This window comes from Coregonus clupeaformis, chromosome 20 (genome assembly GCF_020615455.1).
Source record: "Coregonus clupeaformis isolate EN_2021a chromosome 20, ASM2061545v1, whole genome shotgun sequence".
In the NCBI taxonomy this organism is placed as follows: domain Eukaryota; kingdom Metazoa; phylum Chordata; class Actinopteri; order Salmoniformes; family Salmonidae; genus Coregonus; species Coregonus clupeaformis.
The window spans coordinates 40,848,652-40,875,668 of NC_059211.1; the positions used below are offsets into that span (position 1 = coordinate 40,848,652).

General features: G+C 41.7%; 1 protein-coding gene across 2 annotated transcripts; it reads left to right on the top strand.

Annotated features, from left to right (window-relative positions):
* The first annotated feature begins 7 nt into the window (after positions 1-7).
* On the top strand, positions 8-27,017 carry LOC121533405 (tetratricopeptide repeat protein 39A). 2 transcript variants are annotated; one of them, XM_041839319.2, is made up of 21 exons: positions 8-212; positions 1,663-1,716; positions 1,855-1,887; positions 2,173-2,226; positions 8,868-8,972; positions 14,863-14,994; positions 16,409-16,452; positions 16,822-16,889; positions 17,045-17,109; positions 17,203-17,302; positions 17,491-17,556; positions 17,658-17,766; positions 17,961-18,028; positions 18,504-18,563; positions 18,666-18,827; positions 19,066-19,157; positions 23,968-24,088; positions 24,549-24,660; positions 24,794-24,908; positions 25,062-25,178; positions 25,345-27,017. In XM_041839319.2, exons 1-21 carry the CDS (start codon positions 160-162, stop codon positions 25,460-25,462), a joined length of 1,848 nt encoding a protein of 615 aa, XP_041695253.1. In that variant the 5' UTR covers positions 8-159; the 3' UTR covers positions 25,463-27,017. The 2 variants fall into 2 exon arrangements, with proteins under 2 accessions (XP_041695253.1, XP_041695254.1); XM_041839320.2 differs by lacking the exons at positions 8-212; positions 1,663-1,716; positions 1,855-1,887; positions 2,173-2,226 and adding an exon at positions 3,849-4,068.

Consider the following 27,017-nt stretch of genomic DNA (forward strand, 5'->3'; position numbering starts at 1 on the left):
ACACGTAGCCTACTGTACTACTTCCTCATACTTTCTCAAACACTCGCAAGAGACATTATCACCTGCGCACAGGTAAAAACCCTTTGTCAATTTAAGGATAATCAGGCGCCGCACTGTTGCTGGATATTCTGCACGTTTACAGTATTTCAGTGCAGTAGAATGAGTTTTATCACTGGTTGGAAACGCAGCGTGAAGAAAAATGGCAGCAAAGGGTGAGTAGCAAAATCCACCGACCTATACAGTAGGCTATTTGCAGTAGCCTAGACAACGTTTTTTCCGAAGAAACCCAGCAATATTTGTATTTACAATCTACAGTAGTCTAAGCATGTTCTATTTGTGGTCACAACAGTAGCTATGTTTCTATTAACTCGTCCATTGATTTTGTTAGTCGACATTTAGAAAGTTTGCATAGAAAACCGATGCAACAATTGCCTGCTAGGGTGCGTTCCCATTTTAATTATCTTGTGTCGATTAAAAACGTCTGGACGTAATGATGTCACACCAAAATCTACAGTGTCGAATAAAAATTAATTGGTTGAAGTGTTTCAATTACCAATTTAGGCAAATCGCGCATTAATAAATTGGCGACAGCCTGTATGCCCTCCCATCTATCTGTGTCATGTCTCAGGTAGCCCGCGAAAGCCAGCATTTTACTAATATTTGCCATATTCAAATAATTATCATGTACCAACGTATCGCCATGGTCCGTGCCATGGTGAAACGTGCACACCTGTAGATCTGAAATAATTGGATGGTGCAATTTGCCAGCAAACCAGAAAAGCATTTTTTTTTTGATTTGATAAACATTGAGTGGTTGTGTAACAGTTATGATTATGATACACGATACACACTTTTTTTATTTGACAGAAATTGGAATGTTATTGCCAGATGTTATATTAGCATTAAGATGGAGACAGCATGTAGTGAGAAATGTAATAGATTTCATTTTCTGCTAAGTAAATAAGAAAATGAAGCCACTTTAGATGACTTTTTCCACCTATCAAATCAGTTGAATTTAATTTATTTTCAAACTCAAAAATCTAGGAATAGCTTCTCTAAAGTATAATCTAGGATACGTTGCTATAAAGTATAATCTAGGGAAAGCACATTTGCAATCACTGTACCACCATGTTGCTCTTTAACATGACATGCCATCACCAGTGGTAACATCTGGAGATAAATGTTCAGTCAAGGAAGTCCAATTAAGATGGGGTGAAATTAGACTAACTATAAAGGAAAACTTTTGTAATAACATGTTAACACATATGTATTGGCAGTTACCGAATGCATACTACTGTTTATTTCAAAAATACAAAAGGGAAGAACTAAACTGCCCAGAACTGCATAGTAACATAGGCAACCTACTAACTAGCTTGTTACAAAGTAATTACACACATTGTTCTACTGATAGTTATTCTGGAGTAAGGCCTATGGAAAAGAAAGCAACAGCTACCAATCCCTCTCAAGTGACTTGCTTTGATAAGGAAAAAGACGCTGAAACCAATTAACTGAAATATAAATAGAAAGTAAACTATAATGGTAAATGGCAGCAAAGAATAACATCTACAATAGAGGCCTTAGATTAGCATTGGCGATCTCTGCACTGGTAAATGAGACACATCCCTAGTACTTACTGTTCTGTCTGTTATACTGTGACCCTAGGGACGCCCTGCAGGCGAAAGAAATCTCAGCCGACCCCAATGGCTCCCCAACACTGTAAGTTTACATGAAAAACATGAACAGTTTCTGTGAAATCTATATTTCTCCTCATTATGCCAAGGCATTGAATGGGATTTGATTCATATAAACATTTATAACAGCATGGTTTGCTTCTATGTTGTCCGTCATAAACAGTCCAGAACTTGACCCCATCCTCACAGATTTCAAGTAAGTTTTCCCAAATGTATTTCTTAGAAACAATGATCTTTCAACTTCGGTACCCTAGGCATGTTTGACAACAGAGTAACTGAATTCCATTTGTACTTTGTCTCTTTTTATGATACATATTCAATTTTGGTAAATCTGCCCCTGCACTGAAAATATTTTTCAGTGTCAGGATTTCTATGGGTTACAATATTATGTTACTCACACAATAGTACCTATTCAAATAGTTTCCATACTTTGTGCTCACATTTTTTTCTAAATGGCCTCAATTTTGCCCCCCTGTTTCAGGTTACAGTTACCAGACAACAAAGATGCACTCAACTCTACAGAACCATCAAACACGTAAGTCTGAGTCAATGGCTGAGTGATATACAGGATTGAGTAGTTTGTGGAAAGGGTATTGACAGTTCGCGGTCAGTGGGAAGGCAGTGACATCACTCCTTCCTGCTGGCAGTAATCTCAGCTCCGGTCCAGGCAGGGATTGACCAAGAGGAAGACCAGCCTATCTTCTCATCCATAGAGATATCATTTGATTTAAATGCCTCTCACCAATGCCTCTCACATGTGGGAAGAAGGCTGTTGTTATGACCACACCGTTTTATTGACATCACATGATTGGAGGTGGAGCTGTCCCTGAAATAAAATGCTTTCCCATGATCATGTATAACAGAAAGCAATTCCGGGCTCCCGCAGTGCTAGAGGCGTCACTACAGATCCTGGTTCGATCTCGGGCTGTATCACAACCGGCCGTGATCGGGAGTCCCATAGGGCGGCGCACAATTGGCCCAGCGTTGTCCGGGTTAGGGGAGGGTTTGGCCGGAGGGGCTTTACTTGGCTTATCGTGCTCTAGCAACTCCTTGTGGCGGGTTGGGCGCCTGCAGGCTGACCTCGGTCGTCAGGTGAACAGTGTTTCTTCCGACACATTGGTGCTTCTGGGTTAAGTGGGTGGGTGTTGTTTGGCGGGCCATGTTTCGGAGGACGCATGACTCGACCTTCGCCTCCCAAGCCCATTGTTGCAGCGATGGAACAAGAAAAGGGGGTATTTTTTTTAAACTAAAGAAAGAAAGAAAGCAATTCCACTGAAGCAAAAAGAGCAGGAGCCAAATAAAATGTTGGGACTAAATTGAACCCCTAGTTGCTTTCCTAGTGCTCATATATTAAAAAACTTAAACTGATTCAGCTTAACAGATGTCAGTGAGAAAGCTAATAGAACAGTGTGTGTGTGTGTGCACGTGCGTACGTGCGTGCGTGCGTGAGCTGACCTCTTTGCTTGTGTCTTGAGATTTACAGATTTACCATGTTGCAGATCACTTCTCCTCTATGACCTAATTTAGACAGCTGTCTGAGAGCTCATTCTGATAAGTGGCTGGCTCGTTCCATGGGTCATTCACTTTCAGAGCGATTGGCTGTAGTGCAATTGCTGGGTCTCAGTGGTACTCATCTCTCCTACACACTACACAGCATCCTACTGGCTCTGTCCTACTGGCTCTGTCCTACTGGCTCTGTCCTACTGTTATAGGGGGCAGTGTGTCTGTGCTGCTGCAGTAGTCAGCCTGAGTCCCTGCAGTAAAGGCTTCCTTCTTCGCAGGACTCTTCCTCTCACCGGCATGAGGTCACTGTACATCTCTGTACAGAATCTTACTGAGGGATTTTGAAATCTTCTATTCAATATTTTCAGAGATCTGAATTAGTACAGTTCATTTTTTTTCAGCGTCCGAGTGCAGTAGCCTGTCCTCTTCGGTTGTCCTGTGCGGCTAGGCCAGCCCTGCCACTGCCTCAGCCAATCAGTGAGGCGACTGCAGTGTGTAGCGTGAGTGGGATGATGGGAAGAGGTGGGATAGGAGAAGCATTTAGGGACTGTGTGTGTGAGAGCGTTTAGGGACTGTGCGTGTGAGAGCGATAGAGTGTGTATGCATGTGTGTTTGGAGGCGTATAGTTGGGGGGTGGAAGATGTTTAGTTTCCCTACGTGTGATAGTCATCCCAATCTTATTAAGGGCTGCGTTCTTCCTCCCCTCCCCTCTCCTGCCTGCTGCTGTTGCCAGAGGGAGAGACCGTCGGGCTGCGCTGCTGAAAAGGCCTGAGCCAGATAGTCAATTCTCTTCTGCGTTTGCTGTCTTTACTTCCCTCTAGTACTCTGTCTGCCAGATGAAAATGTCAGGAGAAGCAGAAACTCTACCAAACGGGTAAGAGTTATGTAGATACTGCTGCGTGGTGAAGTGATAGGTACTGACAATGTGTTGAAGTAAACAGAGAGATGCTGAGTTTGTGGTTTTGTGTGTGTGTGTGTCTTTGAATGTGATATACTGTCACAATTAATCATTTCTGATTTTGACTGTGATTGAGATAAGGGAGGATTCTTTAATTGAGCCATATCCGGTAAAACTTGACAGGTTTTTTAAAGATCCACCTCATCTCTTTTGTCTGATGATTTCATTGTGTTTAGGAGCAGCTTGTTTTACTGCAGTATTGCTTTGTTTGCCTTTGTTTTACTCAGTGTACAGTACTTTAATTCAATGGAAAATAACACTGGTGAAAGCAATCAGGAGGAATGCAGATAAAGCAATGTTTTGTCACTCTGTCTTTGTTTGTGTGTTTGTGTTCACCTGAGTGTGTGTGTGTGTGTGTGTGTGTGTGTGTGTGTGTGTGTGTGTGTGTGTTTGAGCGTCTCTCAGAGTAGTGATCTCTATTATGCAAGTTGCCCTCCAGAGAAATCATCATCGCAGAGTTGCTGACTTCAATTAATTAATTATCTGGATGTATACTATGCACAACCTTTCAGGAAACAATAGCCTCCATTGTGTGTACATTATCATGCCATTTCTCAGACCCACCTACAGCATGCCCCTATTGAGTTTATGGTTAACAGTCTTTATAAGTGTGCTATGTTCATTCAAATGGCCAGAGTAGCCAATACGCCATTGTTAAACTACATTGTCCTGCTTTAGCACTATCTCTTGAACAAGTCTTCTCGAGTTGTCCAATTTCCATCTGTACTCTCTGCTGGACAAGTTTGCTATCTTTGGTCTGATAAACAACATAACTAGCTCTCCAACATAACAGCCAAGTCACTTGACATTTTTGATGTGCGTCAGCAGGTTTTCTTTATTCAATAAGAAATATCACATTTTACTAAAGGTAGTGTGCTGATTGTAGCAACTGATTTGAAACTGGGCCTTATGGACCATTTAGATGGAAATACAGAAGCTACTAGAATGATTCCATCTTTATTTATCTTAATACTGCATTACTTTTCAGGTATTGCTTATACACTTCATTATAACTAAGGGAATTGAATACGTTCATGACTGTTCCTGCTCACCAACTGTGCAGGAAGTTACAGGCTGGTGCTGGTCATAGATTGGATGGATGGCATGGTCATCCCCATGTCATTAGCCTGTGAATGAGTGGAAATACAGGCTTGTTGTTCCATATGATCCCTAATGGACTCATTACAGTTTGAGCGATTTCAACCATGGTCTAGCACAGGGATGGGCAACTGGCGGCCCTCCCTTTTTTAGGCCCGTGAATCAATTTAGGAAATATAGAAACTCAGTCATGGGAACAGCAGTTTTTCTCTTGTTATGTCAGTCACTGACAGTCAATCAATTAGCCCATGTCAGCATTGTTTTTGTAGTAATCTAAACTTGTAGTAATCATGGTCGAATTACAGACCGGGGGGCCCCCATTGATTTAGTTAGTCACTCTCACTCAGATATCATATTAAAAACTGTAAACATTTCTCTCCATCCTATGGCAAAATGAGTTGAATTGCAGTAAATGAGCTGTAAAACGGCTAATCTTTCTCTCCGTCTCATGACAAAATGAGTAGAATTGCATGAAGTTAGTTATAAAATTGCAAAATCTTCTCTCCGCCGATGGCAAAATATGTAGAACTACAGCAAACTTGCTGTAAAACAGCAACATTTTCTCTACTCCCCGTGGCGAAATGTACAGAATTGCAGGAAATTTACTCTAAAACAAAAAAAATGTCTCCACTGTCAAGAGCAGGGCCGCTAAAATGTTTGGCATGCAAGGTGGGGCCCCATTTTGGTCCCCAAAAGGCTAAGGCCGGCTCTGACTGCATGTGTGGGTATGGATGTGGGTACACAGACCCTCGAGTCACTTCGGCCCCTCATGATGAATTCAGATTTTTTGTGGGCCCCACCCCATCAAAGTTGCCCTGGTCTAGCATAAAGAAGTCCTCTGTATCACTGATCTGCAGGAATGTAAAAGGATGTCAGTTAGCCATCCTCATAGTAGAGATTCTCCTCAGTTGTGTAGGCCAGACTCCATTGTTTGGTTCAATACATTGTGTATGAAAAAAGTATGAAAATGTATGCACTCACTAACTGTAAGTCGCTCTGGATAAGAGCGTCTGCTAAATGACTAAAATGTTTAAAAAATGGTGTCCATGAGCCCAATTTGCTGAGAAGACGACATGTCAACTTTGGGACTGTTAAGCTTGGGGTGTTTTAGGTATGGTACAGTTTGGCAAATAGTGTGACGAACCCCCACTTTGTTGTGAACTTCAGAGCCCTCAGCCAAATTGTTGCTGTGTCTTTTGGGGTATAACTTCGGACAGTTTTCTTGTAACCTTTTTATGAAATGTTACTGAGGGCACACAGTAGCTTCAGAGGTACCTACTGTACCAGTAAATATCTGTTGTACACAAACATCAAAAATGTTAATCAATGAAAGTGCATAGTGCTCTATTGTTTGGTGCTCTATTGTTTTTAATGGAGAGGAGCCTTGACATCACCAACAGAGATTTGTTTGTTTGGGATGAAGATTCTAGCTTTATATGAAAAGATGTGGTGAACCCCAACTTATTTGGATTAAATCACCCATTTGAAAGACCCATAATTTGATGCCGAGCGAATGAGAAAGCTGCTCACTGAAGAAACTGTGAAAATAATCCAATAATCTTGTCAGATAAGAAATTTAGCTTTAGGCTGATAGCAGTAAAATAACACTCAATAGTAGATAGAACAGCAGTGAAAACCATGTACACTGAACAAAAATATAAACGCAACATGCAACAATTTCAAAGATTTTACTGAGTTACAGTTCATATAAGGAAATCAGTCAATTGAGATAAATAAATTAGGCCCTAATCTATGGATTTCAGATGACTGGGAATACAGATATGCATCTGTTGGTCACAGATACCTTAAAAAATAAAAAGTATGGCCGTGGATCAGAAAACCAGTCAGTATCTGGTGTGACCACCATTTGCCTCATGCAGCGTGACCTCTCCTTCACATAGAGTTGATCAGGCTGTGGTACACGTCGATCCAGAGCATCCAAAACATGTTCAATGGTGACATGTCTGGTGAGTATGCAGGCCATGGACGAACGGGGACATTTTCAGCTTCCAGGAATTGTGTACAGATCCTTGCGACATGGAGCCATGCATTATCATGCTGAAACATGAGGTAATGGCTGCGGATGAATGGCACGACAATGGGCCTCAGGATCTGGTCACGGTATCTCTGTGCATTCAAATTGCCATCGATAAAATGCAATTGTGTTCGTTGTCCGTAGCTTATGCCTGCCCATACCATAACCCCACCGTCACCATGGGGCATTCTTCTTCACAACGTTGACATCAGCAAACCGCTCGTCCACACGACGTCATACACGTTGTCTATCATCTGCCCGGTACAGTTGAAACCGGGATTCATCTGTGAAGAGCACACATCTCCAGTATGCCAGTGGCCATCAAAGGTGAGCATTTGCCCACTGACGTTGGTTACGACGCAGAACTGCAGTCAGGTCAAGACCCTGGTGAGGACGACGACCACACAGATGAGCTTCCCTGAGACGGTTTCTGACAGTTTGTGCAGAAATTCTTCGGTTGTGCAAACCCACAATTTCATCAGCTGTCCGGGTGGCTGGTCTCAGACTATCCTGCAGGTGAAGATGCCGGATGCCGGAGGTCCTGGACAGGAGTGGTTACACGTGGGCTGCGGTTGTGAGGCCGGTTGGACGTACAAAATACTCTAAAACGATGTTGGAAGCTGCTTATGGTAGAGAAGTGAACATTCAATTCTCTGGCAACAGCTCTGGTGGACCTTCCTGCAGTTAGCATGCCAATTGCACACTCCCTCAAAACTTGAGACATCTGTGGCATTGTGTTGTTTGACAAAATTGAACATTTTAGAATAGCCATTATTGTCCCCAGCACAAGGTGCACCTGTGTAATGATCATGCTGTTTAATCAGCTTCTTGATATGCCACACCTGTCAGGTGGATGGATTATCTTGACAATGGATAAATGGTCACTAACAGGGATGTAAACAAATTTGTGCACAACATTTGAGAGAAAAAAGCTTTTTGTGCATATGGAACATTTCTGGGATCTTTTATTTCAGCTCATGAAACATGGGACCAACACTTTACATGTTGCATTTATATTTTTGTTCAGTATAAAAGCCTGCTCAGATCGGGTGGGAAAGTGGGACAATATCATGACCTGCGCTCTTCACAGAACGTTTGGAGGTTGTCCGTGTTCCTCTTGCCCCCCAATAAATACAGAACAGGGGCACTGCAGCAGAGCTGCCTGGGAGAGAAAATAAGTGACGTGGCTCTTTTTAAAGATATCTGTTACTGTAGATAGCCAGTGAAGTGGTCCTTTGTAGTTAAAGCTGTGTCATGCTACTTTACAGACTGCTACTCTACATAGAACTCAGACATTTCACCTAGTTGACATGAAAAAACAAATAGGTTTTGTCCTGGGGTTCATTCATAAAATAATAGAATACATTTAGGTCCACTGGGAAGTTGGCAGTAATCAGCTTCTTTCATTCAACAATGTAAACCTAATTTATCAGAGGTAAATTATTTACTTTTCTGAGGGGATGTCAAGAATATAATGTGTTATTCTAACATTTAGGTCCTGCACTGGGAACCAATGGGTAGGTACTTAATTGACCAACCCTTCATCTCTCTCTTTCCCCTTTCCCCCTTTTCTGTATCTCAGGTCCCTGAAGTCGGACCTGTCTTTGGCCCTGGAGGACTGCATGGCAGCAATGGACCTGTTCCTGAGGAATGACTTTGAGGAGGCCCTGTCCAGGCTTCGCTGCAGGTGAGAGACTTGTGCCCTGGTCATGTGTGTCCACACAGCTGGCTGGTGGAAATACACAATGTGAGTGGTGCTACAGTGTACACTCTGGGCTAGTTTAATAAACACCACCACCTCTCCTGTTTGACACCCCTTCAGCATTGTGTTCAAACACACCATCATCAGGTTTCTTACATTTCCCCTGTGAATTTTCCCCTCCATTATCATAACCTTCTCAACATTCAATATTTTCTCTTCTTTGGCCACTCCCGAGTCCCAGTTTCTCTCCAGCCCTCCCTAGTGTGTTTTCCATTTCTCATCCCTTCACTGTTTCACAACTCAATGGATGCCCTTTATCCCTTTCAGTTCCCATGCTGATATCCTTTCTTAGTTCTGAATACATGGTAGCCTAGTCTACGTATACAATTAAGGAAATATTTACCCCAGAGGATAATCTCTCCAAACCTCTGGCTCTTACCACCCAAGGCTTGGCATATTCTGTCAGCTGTCACCCTGGGGCGAGACAAGGGGAGTGATGGTAGACTGAGTTATGTAGGCAGAGCAAAGGTTTAGGTACTTAAACTCCCCCTATGGCTTCCTTTGTTTGCTATTCCAAGAAAACCTTTGTGAGAAAAGCCTCAAGAAGGCCTCCACGTCATCAGCATCCTAGTGTGTAATATTACCTTATGTGTTTGTTGAGCATAGGTTTACACAGCATTATGTGGTAGAACAGTGATTAGAGAAAATCTACGGAAGGAAAAAACCTGTAGAGAAAGCCTGCGGTGCTGAAATAGCAGTGACTCGCTCTCTCTATCTCTTCTCCCCCCCATATACTAAACACTTTTTTGGTTACTACATTATTCCATATGTGTTATTTCATAGTTTTGATGTCTTCACTATTATTCTACAATGTAGAAAATAGTAAAAATAAAGAAAAACCCTGGAATGATTAGGTGTGTCCAAACTTTTGACTGGTACTGTGTATGTGTGTGTGTATATATATATATATATATATATATATACACAGTGGGGGGAAAAAAGTATTTAGTCAGCCACCAAATGTGCAAGTTCTCCCACTTAAAAAGATGAGAGAGGCCTGTAATTTTCATCATAGGTACATGTCAACTATGACAGACAAATTGAGGAAAAAAAATCCAGAAAATCACATTGTAGGATTTTTAATGAATTTATTTGCAAATGATGGTGGAAAATAAGTATTTGGTCACCTACAAACAAGCAAGATTTCTGGCTCTCACAGACCTGTAACTTCTTTTAAGAGGCTTCTCTGTCCTCCAATCGTTACCTGTATTAATGGCACCTGTTTGAACTTGTTATCAGTATAAAAGACACCTGTCCACAACCTCAAACAGTCACACTCCAAACTCCACTATGGCCAAGACGAAAGAGCTGTCAAAGGACACCAGAAACTAAATTGTAGACCTGCACCAGGCTGGGAAGACTGAATCTGCAATAGGTAAGCAGCTTGGTTTGAAGAAATCAACTGTGGGAGCAATTATTAGGAAATGGAAGACATACAAGACCACTGATAATCTCCCCTCGATCTGGGGCTCCACGCAAGATCTCACCCCGTGGGGTCAAAATGATCACAAGAACGGTGAGCAAAAATCCCAGAACCACACGGGGGGACCTAGTGAATGACCTGCAGAGAGCTGGGACTAAAGTAACAAAGCCTACCATCAGTAACACACTACGCCGCCAGGGACTCAAATCATGCAGTGCCAGACGTGTTCCCCTGCTTAAGCCAGTACATGTCCAGGCCCGTCTGAAGTTTGCTAGAGTGCATTTGGATGATCCAAAAGAGGATTGGGAGAATGTCATATGGTCAGATGAAACCAAAATATAACTTTTTGGTAAAAACCCAACTCGTCGTGTTTGGAGGGCAAAGAATGCTGAGTTGCATCCAAAGAACACCATACCTACTGTGAAGCATGGGGGTGGAAACATCATGCTTTGGGACTGTTTTTCTGCAAAGGGACCAGGACGACTGATCCGTGTAAAGGAAAGAATGAATGGGGCCATGTATCGTGAGATTTTGAGTGAAAACCTCCTTCCATCAGCAAGGGCATTGAAGATGAAATGTGGCTGGGTCTTTCAGCATGACAATGATCCCAAACACACCGCCCGGGCAACGAAGGAGTGGCTTCGTAAGAAGCATTTCAAGGTCCTGGAGTGGCCTAGCCAGTCTCCAGATCTCAACCCCATAGAAAATCATTGGAGGGAGTTGAAAGTCCGTGTTGCCCAGCGACAGCCCCAAAACATCACTGCTCTAGAGGAGATCTGCATGGAGGAATGGGCCATAATACCAGCAACAGTGTGTGAAAACCTTGTGAAGACTTACAGAAAACGTTTGACCTGTGTCATTGCCAACAAAGGGTATATAACAAAGTATTGAGAAACTTTCGTTATTGACCAAATACTTATTTTCCACCATAATTTGCAAATAAATTCATAAAAAATCCTACAATGTGATTTTCTGGATTTTTTTTCCTCATTTTGTCTGTCATAGTTGACGTGTACTTATGATGAAAATTACAGGCCTCTCTCATCTTTTTAAGTGGGAGAACTTGCAGAATTGGTGGCTGACTAAATACTTTTTTTCCCCACTGTATATGGGTGGTTTATATTTAGGATAATATTGTACAGCTTTTTCATTCTATTTTTGTGTTTTAAAATCTTCTTATTAGATTTGGTTTTAAATATGTGACAAGGCCACACAGAGGGCCAGAGATAATTACAGAAACCTGTGATAATCTGAAGTACCCAAAAAGGCCTATAGATGTCATCTGATAAAATTCCATATATTCCTTTAACGTTACCAAAATTCTGATAGTTTACAGGTAAACTTTGAAAGTTTCCAGTAATATACCCTCCCTTTGCAACCCTACTCATGTTGGCACTTTCAACAAGTCATTAAACGTGAGGGCTGTCAGGTTATGTCATTCACACTGAAGCATGTGGAGAAAGAGCCACTTTTCTACTGCTGGCTGTATCTTTTGAAGGTAATGTTTTTTGCAGGACGTTAGATTAGATTTACCAGTGATGGTGATTAGGCTTCAGGAGATAGGAGTTCAGGCCTGTCACAGTCACACCACCGGCCCCTGTCCATCTCCACAACAGTCAACAACAGAAGGCAGGCAGGAGGCACAAACATCCCAATTCATGGCCTGTTTTTACCATTCTGCTCTCCTGACTAAATATCTCCTGATTTATGTCTCCCCTTTAAATAATGTGTATGGTTTTTTTATGTGACATACATTTGATGATAAAGTGTATATTTACACATTGTGAAAGTGAGTCACACAAAAAGAAAAACTTTATTTTCGATAGGTAAGGTACCCAGGACGACACTACTCATCTTGTGGCTGATAGACTAATGATTTTTTAAGTGCTGCTTCTTTTTGTACAGAAGTCTTCTCAGTTGTCGCATGAGTTGTTTTGTGGTCTATGGCAGTCAAATATCAGGCATGCAGACATGCGACATTCCAGTGAAGAGACCTTTGTCGCACCAGCATTGTCCCATAGTCACTGGGACTATGGCGGAACTTGCTGGGAACCAGTCAGACCAGCACTCTTGGGTGTGCATTGTCAGACCCGCAGTGTCACATTCAGGGACTTAACATGGGCCTGTTTCCAAGGGAACATATAACTTAGGGTATTTTCACATATAGTTATCTTTTTAAAAAATGATCTCAGTCCTCTTTAAAGTGAACTCTCGGGTAAAAAAAAGCAAAATAACTCTGTTCTCTTTGCATTCACACTGCCCTTGCCTTTGAATGAGGACTCAACTCTTTTGCCAGTTCACTTCACCTATTTTGTGGTCTGTCCTGTTTGCATTCACAATGCTATGTTTAGAAAGGAACCAAGATCTTTTTCCACCATTCACTCAATGCACTCTGGGTTTTTACAAAGTGCAGGACAAGCCATTCCATCAGAATGTGTTATCGGACAGCTAGATATACCTACTTCTAATAGATTGCATTTAGTTAAAAGATTACACATAATAATTGTAATCAGAAGATACTATTAACATGTAAATATTATTGGTAACAGAATAAATAGCAGAAGAATAACTGCAGATTAAATAATGCTGTAATTGAAAATTGTACACCCAATGTAGGCTACTGCCCCTTTTAAGAGCTAGAATGAATTTTATACCCTATGTTGCGATTCTCATGCTATTCAAACACTACAATCGAATAAACAGCTTATGAAGCTCTCTTAGCCTATAGATCACATATTGCAAACAAATAATCTGAACTAAAAACTCCACACGTGTTTTGGAATTTCTGTGCATCCTTGACAATCGCTAATCAATAGGCCTAACCAAAAACAGCACACGTTTTTTTCTGCGAATATGCACATCATCATCTTCTCTCTATTGTGGCTCCAATGTGAGAGGGTTTATGGCAGGGGAAACGGTGTTGCAATAGTCTAGTGTGTGGTGCGGGAATAATGACAAGCAAACCTGGGGAGCTTTTGTGTTCACGTTTCCCTAAAAAAGGGAACCGGACTGCGGAATTCAAGCGAACCGAAGTCAGACCACCTCTCGAGATGGTCTCAGTTCAGTTCGCTTCAGGGGCTCTTTTGAGGGGTCTGAGTTCCTTTGGTGTGTTCACACTGCACAAAAAATTAAGCGAACTGAGTTCAGAAAAAATTGGTTGAAAGGGACCAAGTGTGAAAACACCCTTAACTTCAAGTAGCTGGGCTTTTAAAGAGTATTTGGTCAGAAAATACATTAAATATACTACATATTGAATGTCAATGATTATATACTTATACTTTGACAGTAAGGACCATCGGGTTCTTGGTCACCTCCCTGACCAAGGCCCTTCTCCCCCGATTGCTGAGTTTGGCCGGGCGGCGAGCTTTAGGAAGAGTGGTTCCAAACTTCTTCCATTTAAGAATGATAGAGTCCACTGTGTTCTTGGGGACGTTCAATGCTGCAGAAATTTTTTGGTACCCTTCCACAGATCGGTGCCTCGACACAATCCTGTCTCGGAGTTATACGGACAATTCCTTCGGTTTGGTTTTTGCTCTGACATGCACTGTCAACTGTTGGACCTTATATAGACAGGTGTGTGCCTTTCCAAATCATGTCCAATAAATTGAATTTACCACAGATGGACTCAAAGTTGGAGAAACATCTCAAGGATGATCAATGGAAACAGGATGCACCTGAGCTCAATTTCGAGTCTCATAGCAAAGGGTCTGAATACTTATGTAATTAAGGTATTTCTGTTTTTTATTTTTAATACATTTGCAAAAATTTCGAAAAACCAGTTTTCATTTTGTCATTATGGGGTATTATGTGTAGATTGCTGAGAAAAAAATAATTGAATCCATTTTAGAATAAGGCTGTAATGTAATAAAATGTGGAAAAAGTCAAGGGGTCTGAATACTGAATACCATTTTTTGGGACGCAATGCGCGTCATGGGAAAAACCATTAAAAAACTATTAAAATAAAAACAGAAATATTTACTACACAACAAACATAATAGGATAAAAACAAAAGAATAGCAATAAAACTCAAAGACTCAAAAACACCTTAAGGTGTGACTTGTTAAGCAAATCTTTTCTCTCCAACTTATTTAGGCATGCCATATCAAAGGGGTTGAATACTTATTGACTCAAGACATTTTACATTATGGGGTATTGTGTGTAGGCCATTGACAAAAACAATTATTTTAAAATCAGGCTGTAACACAACAAAAGGTGGAAAAAGTCAATCGGCATGAATACTTTCTGAAGGCACTGTGTACTTGAGCTCCTCTTTTCACGACGTGCAAAGGAATCTTTTTTGTTGAGTTATCTGATTGCATTTAGAGAAGGCAACAATAGCTGCTAAAAATAGAGCTGAATATTTCTGTGCTGTCTTTTTTTTCCCCTTCCTAGAACCAAAGACAGCATGTACCATGCGCTCACATACGCCACCATACTGGAGATGCAGGCCATGATGACCTTTGACCCGGAGCACATCCTGGCAGCTGGCAACACCATGAAGGAGGCTCAGGCAGTGTGTCAGCGGTAAGGCTCATTTGTAAAGGGTCCACATTCTAAGAGCAGGAAAATGTCTCAGCACACACTTCCAGTTAGATGCACATTTCTGTAATTGTGGATGAGCTTTCTTCAGTCTACCTTCATCAGAGCATGTCTCCACAAACAATAGTGGGACAGATAAGGCCACACAGTGAGCCAGAGGTAATTACAGACACCTGTGGTAATCTAAAGTACCCAAAAGGGCCGCTAGATGTCATAATAGCAGATGGAAATACAGTACAAATACTAGATAGAACAGAACATATTATAGTATGTATTTCTACTAGAACAAAATGCATGTACAAATAAAACATTTGGTGTTAGTATAAGGAACCCATACTCTCAAAAAGTGAGCAATACAGCCGAAAAGGGGCAACAAAAAAATGGGTCCACATAAACATTATTTTTATTTAATGAATTCAAAAACAAAAGTTTAGACTCAGTGGTAAGGCTCCCTTATCATATCTATTCAATCATGAAGAGAGGAATCACATGCTCTGATCAGGTGTAACCACTTTGTGAATTGTGTAACACGTGTTTATAACCAAATAAGTCACATTTAACTCTCATATTATGAACAACAACAATATACAGAGGAAATCCATTTGGCTCTGGATAAACCCTGCCATTCCAGTGGGGAAAGCCTCTGGCTATTTTGGGAGATGTCCATCCTGGTATGTGGTGGCTGGTGAGCTCCATGTTCTGTGAGATAATCACAGAGCAGATATCACCCAGGTCCTATCAGATCTTGCTGGCTGGGGGAGTTTGAGTGGCCTGTAACAGTGAGCTCTGGAGTTGTGAAAATGTCCTGTACGGACACACCTTTCCAAAGGGTGGGACACACACACAAACTCCCGGACTGGGCCTGCCACACCTTCTGAGACCCTGAGGGGGCAGGGGAACCCCATGACACAACCAGCTGTCTGGCTACGAGGCCCAGGACCCTGTGTTCATCTGGGAGACGCTCTACATTTTATCAACATAAGCTATGGAATGTGGCTGGGCCACACTGATTTGCATGAATTGTAGATATTAAACCTCCTGTAAAAGTTGTACTTGCATAGATGTTTTCCCATAGATCACTAATCGACAGTGGTTACAGTAAACCACTCATTATATGTGTGTATCTACCTTAATCCATATTATTCATCTAATTCAGATACTGAAACCTGATTTTTGTTAGAAATACCTGTCAATGTCTCTCTGAATGTGGTTACTACATGTCACCGTTTTTCAATATCCAAGCACAGGAATGTGTTGAATTCCCAGATTCTTAGCTCACACATCCACAGACTGGTGTTGAGTTGTTGTGAACCAACTCTGCTATGTCTGTCTCATCAAACACTGTAATGTGGCATGTTGGATTTGGTGTGTAATGAAAATAAAGTGTATTCTCTCCCAGGTTCCGCAAGAAGTCAACCTTTAGCAACAGAAACTCCACAGAAGGTTAGTATGGTTGGAACATACTTATTACTTCAGTACATTCCACTTAGACATAGACATATTGTTTTACCACAGGCCTCTTATCTTATCACTCTTATCACTAGTGTAAATGTAACAATGTTTTTTATAGTTGTGTATTCCTAAGTAAATTAAACACAGCTACTGTGAAACTGGAGAATATACTCTGTTTTGAGAGATTTTAATTTATTACACCTTTACTTCAAGCCATCATGGTTGTTCACTAGTTGTTCACTAGTTGAGAATACAGTTTAAAATGTGTTTCTTGTCTGTGGGTTTATTGTGCAGCCCCCTGCTGATGTAGTGGTTTCAGGATGTCAGATGATAATAAGTGTGCTGTCATTTTCACCTCAGAGGAACTCCATGCTGAAGTGTGCTATGCAGAATGTCTCCTGCAGAGGGCAGCACTCACCTTCCTTCAGGTAACCCACTTCTACCGCAACATCAGCAACACACACCCACTGACACTCACTATCTCGCTGAAGCGAAGCACTGATACAGATTTAAAAAGTTAATTGTGCATTTATGATATTGTTCTTTGTATCCTTAAACATTTTCTTTCCCCCTGTTTTTGTAGGATGAAAACATGATCAGTTTCATCAAGGGAGGAATTAAAGTGAGGAATAGCTACCAGACATATAAGTAAGTACTCTTGATGTAGTGCATGGCCCTTATAGTGCATTCCCCTTATGTCTCAACTCATTCTATAGTAAAGAATGTATATCTGTATTTCAGAGAGCTTCATACGGTCCTCCAGTCCTCTAGCTACGTCCATGGTGACAATCATGGGCATTTTGAAGGCGGGGTCAAGCTTGGAGTGGGAGCCTTCAACCTGGTGAGGGAAATGCTTCATGTCAACAATGTTTGTGGTCCAGTTTGCTGGGCTGGTAGACTGTAAAGAAGGACCCTTTGGGGTGTTATGGTTATAGCTACTCTGTGTAACTCAAAGCATGGTCCTGATTGGTACAATATGTAATTGTATCTGGCTCATCTTCTCACTCTGTGTTCTTGGGTTGTGTACAGATGATCTCCATGCTGCCCACTCGTACCCTCAAGTTGCTGGAGTTTGTGGGTTTCTCTGGAAATAAGGTAGGTTTCCTACTGTTAGCCAGGTGGCCCTGAGATTACGTGTGAGATGCTGGACTGGGCTGGGCTAAGCTCCCTGTGTCCTGTGTTGTGTGTGTCTGTAGGAGTTTGGCTTGCAGCAGCTGATGGAGGGCTCAGCAGGGCAGACGTTCAGGTCCTTCCTATGTAATATGCTGCTGCTGTGCTACCACACCTTTATGAGCTTCATCCTGGGTGAGAGAAAGACTGATGTTACCACACATCAAATGTTACCACACTGACCTTTTCAACTGCCAAAACAAGCTCTATACTGTAGCCTAGCCACATTCTGGTTGGTGTTCACCTCTCCGGGAAAAAGGAAAACCCTGGTCATATCTTGCACGAATGTCCTAAACTAACATTAAATAACACCTCCTTACGGCTTGCAGGCACTGGGGAAGCGGATGTGGAGGATGCAGAGAAACTCCTTCAGCCTTATCTCAAACAGTATCCTAAGGTCAGTGAGGACATTGTAGCATGTACACTGAGTATACACCTGCTCTTTCCATGATGTAGACTGACCAGGTGAATCCATCTTATTGATGTCACTTGTTAAATCCACTTAAATTAGTGTAGATGAAGGGGAGGAGACAGGTTAAGAAGGATTGTTAAGCCTTGAGACAATTGAGACATGGATTGTGCCATTCAGAGGGTGAATGGGAAAAACAAAAGATTTAAGTGCTTTTGAATGGGGTATGGTCGTAGGTGCCAGGCACACCGGTTTGTGTCAAGAACTGCAACACTGCTAGGTTTTTCACACTCAACAGTTTCCTGTGTGTATCAACAATGTTCCTAATGTTTGGTATACTCAGTGTACAGTTAAATCATATTCCATTTGTATTGACTTTGTGAAACTACTGTGAATTATTTAGTGCATAGGCTTGTACACACACTCATTCCCATCAAAACAGTTCATAGTGTGTTGTTTTTAGGGATCCATCTTCTTGTTCTTCGCTGGTCGGATTGAGGTTATCAAAGGACACCTGGATGCTGTGAGTGTGGATCAATGATTCTGACTACTACCAAAATGATTGTGTTTAGACTACAAATCTGGCCAGCTGTCACATGTATTCATATGTGTGTGTTTGTAACAGGCTATAGAGCGCTTTGAGGAGTGCTGTGAAGCTCAGCAGCAGTGGAATCAGTTCCATCACATGTGCTACTGGGAGCTGATGTGGTGTTTCACATACAAGAGACATTGGAAGATGGCCTACTTCTACGCTGATCTGCTCAGCAAAGAGAATGCATGGTCCAAGGTGGGACATTCTGCAGTAATTGTATTTATGCATATCAGTTCTATATAGTGCAGTATGAAGGACATCTGTTTCAGTACACTAATGGTTGCATTATCTCGCTGGCAAATGCGACAGTCTTAACAGAATATAGATTTGTTTGTTTAACAGCTTTTAATGTATTCCACTTAGTCTCTAGAGGGACAAATCTATGTTGATGCTTACAGAGTTACAGTAGTAACACATGAACATTTCCCTCCAGGCAACATATGCGTATATGAAAGGTGCCTACCTCAGCATGCTGACCAGGGAGGAATGCCAACCATTCAGGGAGAGCGAGGTAGCGCTATTCAGGTAGGTCACTGCAACAAACAAACCCCTGTGTCACCAAACTGTTGGAAAAGATTGTTTGACCAAAGACCATGCTATTTCTCTGTAAACAAATGAACAACAGACTTTCAGCATGCTTATAGAGAAGGGCGCTCAACATGTACTGCACTGACACAAATGACTAATGATTGGTTGAAAGAAATGTATAATAAGAAGATTGTGGGAGCTGTACTGTTAGATTTCAGTGTTGCCTTTGATATTATTGACCATAACCTTTTGTTGAAAAATATTTATGTGTTATGGCTTTTCAACCGCTGCCATATCGTGGATTCAGAGCTATCTGTCAAATAGAACTCAGAGGGTTTTCTTTAATGGGAGCTTCTCCAATGTCAAACATGTAAAGTGTGGTGTACTGCAGGGCAGCTCTCTAGGCCCTCTACTCTTTTCTATTTTTACCAATGACCTGCCTCTGGCATTAAACGAAGCATGTGTGTCCATGTACAGAGCATTCGGAAAGTATTCAGACCCCTTGACTTTTTCCAAATTTTGTTATGTTACAGCCTTATTCTAAAATTGATTACATAATGTTTTCCCCTCATCAATCTACACACAATACCCCATGATGACAAAGCAAAAACTGTTTTTTTTTATAAATGTTGCAAAAAAACAGAAATACCTTATTTACATAAGTAAATTGATTGGACATGATTTGGAAAGGCACACCCCTGTCCCGAGACCCTTTGCTATGAGACTCAAAATTGAGCTCAGGTGCATCCTGTTCCCATTGATCATCCTTGAGATGTTTCTACAACTTAGCCTGTGGTATATTCAATTGACTGGACATGATTTGGAAAGGCACACACCTGTCTATATATGTCCCACAGTTGACAGTGCATGTCAGAGCAAAAATCAAGCCTTGGGGTCGAAGGAATTGTGCTTTGAGCTCCGAGACAGGATTGGGTCGAGGCACAGATCTGGGGAAGCGTACCAAAACATTTCTGCAGCATTGAAGGTCCCCAAGAACACAGTGGCCTCCATCATTCTTAAATGGAAGAAGTTAGGCGCCACCAAGACTATTCCTAGAGCTGGCCGCCCGGCCAAACTGAGCAATCGGGGAGAAGGGCCTTGGTCAGGGAGGTGACCAAGAACCCGATGGTCACTCTGACAGAGCTCCAGAGTTCCTCTGTGGAGATGGGAGAACCTTCCAGAAGGAAAACCATCTCTGCAGCACTCCATCAATCAGGCCTTTATGGTGGAGTGGCCAGACGGAAGCCACTCCTCAGTAAAAGGCACATGACAGCCCGCTTGGAGTTTTCTAAAAGGCACCTAAAGGACTCTCAGACCATGGGAAACAAGATTATCTGGTCTGATGAAACGAAGATTGAACTCTTTGGCCAGAATGCCAAGCGTCACGTCTGGAGGAAACCTGGCACCATCCCTACGGTGAAGCATGGTGGTGGCAGCATCATGCTGTGGGGATGTTTTTCAGTGGCAGGGACTGGGAGACTAGTTAGGATCGAGGGAAAGATGAACGGAGCAATGTACATAGAGATCCTTGATGAAAACCTGTCCAGAGCGCTCAGGACCTCAGACTGGGGAGAAGGTTCACCTTCCAACAGGACAACGACTCTAAGCACACAGCCAAGACAATGCAGGATTGGCTTCGGGACAAGTCTCTGAATGTCCTTGAGTGGCCCAGCCAGAGCCCAGACTTGACCCGATCAAACATCTCTGGAGAGACCTGAAAATAGCTGTGCAGCGCTCCCCATCCAACCAGACAGAGCTTGAGAGGATCTGCAGAGAAGAATGGGAGAAACTCCCCAAATACAGCTGTGCCAAGCTTGTAGCTTCATACCCAAGAAGACTCGAGGCTGTAATCGCTGCCACAGGTGCTTCAACAAAGTACTGAGTAAAGGGTCTGAATACTTATGGAAATGTGATATTTCAGGGGGGTGTTTTGTTAGTGTTTTTGCCAAAAAATAAATAAAAAGTGTATTTGCTTTGTCATTATGGTATATTGTGTGTAGATTGATGAGGGCAAAAAAAAACAATTTTATCAATTTTAGAATAAGGCTGTAACAAAATGTGGAAAAAGTCAAGGGGTCTGAATACTTTCTGAATGCACTGTATGCTGATGATTCAACCATATACGCATCAGCAGCCACAGCTAATGAAGTCACTGAAAACCTTAACAAAGAGTTGCAGTCAGTTTTGGAATGGGTGGCCAGTAATAAACTGATCCTGAACATTTGTAAAACTTATAGCATTGTATTTGGTACAAATCATTCCCTAAGTTCTAGACCTCAGCTGAGTCTGGTAATGAATGGTGTTGCTGTTGAACAAGTTGAGGAGACTAAATTACTTGGTGTTGCCTTAGATTGTAAACTGTCATGGTCAAAACATATAGATTCAGTGGTTGTAAAGATGGGGAGAGGTCTGTCCGTAATAAAGAAATGCTCTGCTTTTTTCACTCCACAAAGCAAGTCCTGCAGGCTCTAGTTTTATCTTATATTGATTATTGTCCAGTCATATGGTCAAGTGATGCAAAGAAAGACCTAGTTACGTTGCAGCTGGCCCAGAACAGAGCGGTACATCTTGCTCTTCATTGTAATCAGAGGACTAATGTAAATACTATACATGCCAGTCTCTCTTGGCTAGGAGTTGAGGAAAGACTGACTGCGTCACTTCTTGTTTTTATAAGAAACATTGATTTGTTGGAAATTCCTAATTGTTTGCACACAGACACAGCGCTGACACACACACTTACCCCACCAGACATGCCACCAGGGGTCTTTTCACAGTCCCCAGGTCCAGAACAAATTCAAGGAAACATACAGTATTATACAGAGCCATGAGTACATGGCTCTGTATTCCATCTTACAGTTGAAGTTGGAAGTTTACATACACCTTAGCCAAATACATTTAAACTCAGTTTTTCACATTTCCTGACATTTAATCCTAGTAAAAATGCCCTGTCTTAGGTCAGTTAGGATCACCACTTTATTTTAAGAATGTGAAATGTCAGACACTCAATTAGTATTTGGTAGCATTGCCTTTAAATTGTTTAACTTGGGTCAAACGTTTCGGGTAGCCTTCCACAAGCTTCCCACAATAAGTTGGGTGAATTTTGGCCCATTCCACATGACAGAGCTGGTGTAACTGAGCAAGTTTTGTAGGCCTCCTTGCTCGCACACGCTTTTTCAGTTCTGCCCACACATTTTCTATAGGATTGAGGTCGGGGCTTTGTGATGGCCACTCCAATACCTTGACTTTGTTGTCCTTAAGCCATTTTGGCACAACTTTGGAAGTATGCTTGGGGTCATTGTCCATTTGGAAGACCCATTTGCGACCAAGCTTGAACTTCCTGACTGATGTCTTGAGATGTTGCTTCAATATATCCACATAATTTTCCTTCCTCATGACGCCATCTATTTTGTGAAGTGCACCAGACCCTCCTGCAGCAAAGCACCCCAACAGCATGATGCTGCCACCCCGATGCTTCACGGTTGGGATGGTGTTCTTCGGCTTGCAAGCATCCCCCTTTTTCCTCCAAACATAACAATGGTCATTATGGCCAAACAGTTCTATTTTTGTTTCATCAGACCAGAGGACATTTCTCCAAAAAGTACGATCTTTGTCCCCATGTGCAGTTGCAAACCATAGTCTGGCTTTTCTATGGCGGTTTTGAAGCAGGGGCTTCTTCCTTGCTGAGCGGCCTTTCCGGTTATGTCGAAATAGGACTCATTTTACTGTGGATATAGATACTTTTGTACCTGTTTCCTCCAGCATCTTCACAAGGTCCTTTGCTGTTGTTCTGGGATTGATTTGCACTTTTCACACCATCTCTAGGATACAGAACGTGTCTCCTTCCTGAGCGGTATGGCGGCTGCGTGGTCCCATGGTGTTTATACTTGCGTACTATTGTTTGTACAGATGAACGTGGTACCTTCAGACGTTTGGAAATTGCTCCCAAGGATGAACCAGACTTGTGGAGGTCTACAAATGTTTTTCTGAATTCTTGGCTGATTTCTTTTCATTTTCCCATGATGTCAAGCAAAGAGGCACTGAGTTTGAAGGTAGGCCTTGAAATACATCCACAGGTACACCTCCAATTGACTCAAATGATGTCAATTAGCCTATCAGAAGCTTCTAAAGACATGACATCATTTTCTGGAATTTTCCAAGCTGTTTAAAGGCACAGTCAGCTTAGTGTATGTAAACTTCTGACCCACTGGAATTGTGATACAGTGAATTATAAGTTAAACAATCTGTCTGTAAACAATTGTTGGAAAAATTACTTGTGTCATGCACAAAGTAGATGTCCTAACCGACTTGCCAAAATTATAGTTTGTCAACAAGACATTTGTGGAGTGGTTGAAAAACTAGTTTTAATGACTCCAACCTAAGTGTATGTAAACTTCCGACTTCAACTGTATATAGCGCAAGTGAAGAGCAAATCTGGTTTCAAAAAAATTAATAAAGCAACACCTCATGGCACAACGTCTCTCCCCCATGTGACCTACTTGTTGTGTGTATGTAGTGACATGTATGTGTAACTGAAAGATGCACACACACACACACTACATGTTCATGTTTTTAAATGTATGTAAATTGTAAAGTTTTTTGTCTGTAATGCCTTTTTTCGTTATGTCACATCCCAGTAAGACTAGCTGTCGCCATTGTTAATGGGGATCCTAATAAATAAAAATACATTTAAAAAAACATAATGCTTTGTACTCTATTCATTTATTTTTACCCAGACATTTGAGATAATCAAGTTATTCTATCCAAATGAATCTATATCTTATATTTATCTATTGTCTATCCATTCCAGGCAGGTACATGGGCTTAAGCAGAAAATTGCTGGAAAGTCTTTGCCAACTGAGAAGTTTGCCATCCGAAAAGCCCGTCGCTACCTGACTGAGAACCCCGTAACACTACCTGCACCTCCTCTGGTCAGTACAAGTCTCTAAAACCCAACCCTAGGTGACTCTTTTGGCATAGAAGAACTGAGTCACTGCCAATGTCTCTACCTTATCCGCTTAAATAAAATCCAAAATGTAGCTAGCAAGGTTATTGTTAATGAGTGCATTTCGCAAGTGGGTAGTTTGCATCAACTACCTTCACTAAAACAACTGGAATGGTTTTGCCTGCAAACTTTGGTTTCAAATCGCAACGTTCTGGCATGTCTGCCTCGTGATTTGTTGGGAAAGTTGTCTGTCTGAAGAGGACCCATCACAGAATTTTTTTTCTCCATTATCGAAGTTGCCAAAAGAATCCGTCATTGAAACCAGACCCTAGTCACTGTTACCTAGGGTCGGGTTTTCAAGACTAGGTCAGTACTGCGTGGTCTGACCACATGCTCACTATTAAAGTGTAACTGTGACACCCTGTGGCCTTGTCTGTCCTCTGCAGGAGATGATGTACATCTGGAACGGCTACACAGTCATCGGGAAACACAAAGACCTGACAGAGGGCATGCTGAAAACACTGGATGAGGCACAGGCAAAACTCAAAAGTAGGCCAAGTAAGTAACACAAACTCATGTCCCCCTGGAGAGTTGATATTGCCTCTACACATTCATTTAGGAACAGCATTAATTCTTGGAGTCTAGTGTGTGAGAGTGATGGGGCCTGAGTGTTGTATGTTGTGTTCCTCAGGGACCGAGTTCACCATAGACGACCAGTGTCTGGTGAGCCTGCTTAGAGGTCTCTGTCTGAAGCACCTGGGACACCAGGAGGAGGCTGAGCACTACTTCACCCACGTCCTCTGCAAGTGAGCTCAACACACACCAATATTCAGCACACACTCACATTTTCACAATATGACAGTAGAAGATACCTACTCGATTACTATTCCTTACAAGTTTAGCAAATACCTCCTTTCTTGTTTAAATCCTGATCTCTGCTGTATTTTTACTCTTGTCAGTGAAACACAGATCAAGTTTGATCACTACTTGGTTCCCAATGCACTGCTGGAGCACGGGCTGCTATGTCTGGAACAAGGGAGGAAGGAGGAGGGAATCAAACTACTGGAGACAGCCAAGTGAGTGTCTTGGTTCTTACACAACATAATTATCTCTACCCATCCCAATACAGTAGTTCATTGGAATTCTTAAACATGACTTATTTGCAATAATTCTATAAGAAAAGACAGTTAAATCATCTGGTCAATCTTTTTAATTGTTCTGCTCTTTCCCCAATATTTACAGGCAAAATTACAAAAACTACTCCATGGAATCACGGACACATTTCAGAATCCAGGCTGCTTTGCACAAGGCCAAGGCCACAGGCGAGAATGGAATTCACACCATGCCCTCCAGCCCGTAGCTGGTGTGGTCAAAACAGGGCCAAAGTCCAGCCATCCCAAAGTGCACAGCCCAATGCAGCAGGGATGAGGCAGAGTACCAAACCACCCACTACCAGCAACAAGTGCTTGACTTGGCAGCCATCGAGCTTTCAGAAAGACACACAACACTACACAAGCATTCTGTACACTAAACAGTCAAAAGCATACAGACACTAGTATTTACTCAGACAAAGAAATTCTACGCAATATATAGAAAATACCTCACTGATGGATGGAGATGTACAGGGTCACATCCGTCTATTGCAAAAACCTATTAGTTACCAATGCCTGAATATTCTCCCTCTAGTATAAATACATACATTCACTGACAAACAGGTATTTTCACACCTGTCACAAGGGTTTCTGCAACATATAGTATTTGAGTGGTTAACGGTATTCTCCTTCCTGGGTTTTTCCCTCTGCTCGGAGCTAATGACTAAAATCACTGTGGCCAATCTTGGACAATGTCTGTCTTGGGTTGACCATGTTATATGGCAGATAACCTCCTGCCCTAATGCCTTGATCTCTGTGATTATTCTACTGGATTTATTCTTATTTCTTCATTTTCACCCTCCTTTCCCGACTCTGAACAGCTCAATGGAAGTTTTGGCACATTGGAAAATAGTGCCCACTGACTGCACAAAGTTAAATCATCCAGCCATGCAAACTCACATTGCAGGAATACACGTGATGGTAGGGGGTTATTTTGTCTGTGTTTATTTATTAACTTCAATGGCGACTTTTACAAAATTGTCCCGTTTTAAGTGGACAGATGAATGTGTCTTTTAGAAAGGCAGACTCCTTCCTTGTTATCTTCATGTGGACACAATCCAACAGTACTTGAGCACAAACAAACAAGTCTTTCAGATTGACACAGGAAAACCAGGCTGCCAATTCCATCTGTAGTGAGTGAAGCTTTGACAACCACTAGAGCCTTCCATATATAAATATACAGCTCCAACATCAACCTATACAAGAATGGCTTATAGGAAACTATTATATATTAAATAGTTCCTTTCCTGTGTAATAAATTAGCTAATAGACTGTGTATGACCAATGTTATTTGTAATTAGAAAAAGGGTTACCTTTTTTCATGTTCTATGACTATTTAAACTCTTATGTACAACAAGATGAGTATCCAAACCCAAGCTTCTAGAATGGTGTCTCAAGTTTAAATGTTGTAATCAGAACTGATTTATTGATACTTAGAATACGGTTTTAAGTGAAAGCAATTGACCAGGAGTCCATTTAGACTTTTCTAAAGGGGGGAGGAAATGTAGACATTGATTTATTTTAAATATAGAGATGATTGTAGTTTGGGATGTTCTAATGATTATGTTAGACATTTTCTTGTTTTGTTCCATGGTTTTATTTTAATTAACTGTCATTAGTACAAACAATCTTATTGGCACTGTGATGTTGAGGTCAGCATATTATATGGGTCATGGCTACTAAACAGATTGACATTCCTGGACCTGTACATGCTGAATGTTTGATTTGTAATTTAAGATTAAATGATCAAATAAGTAACTCAAA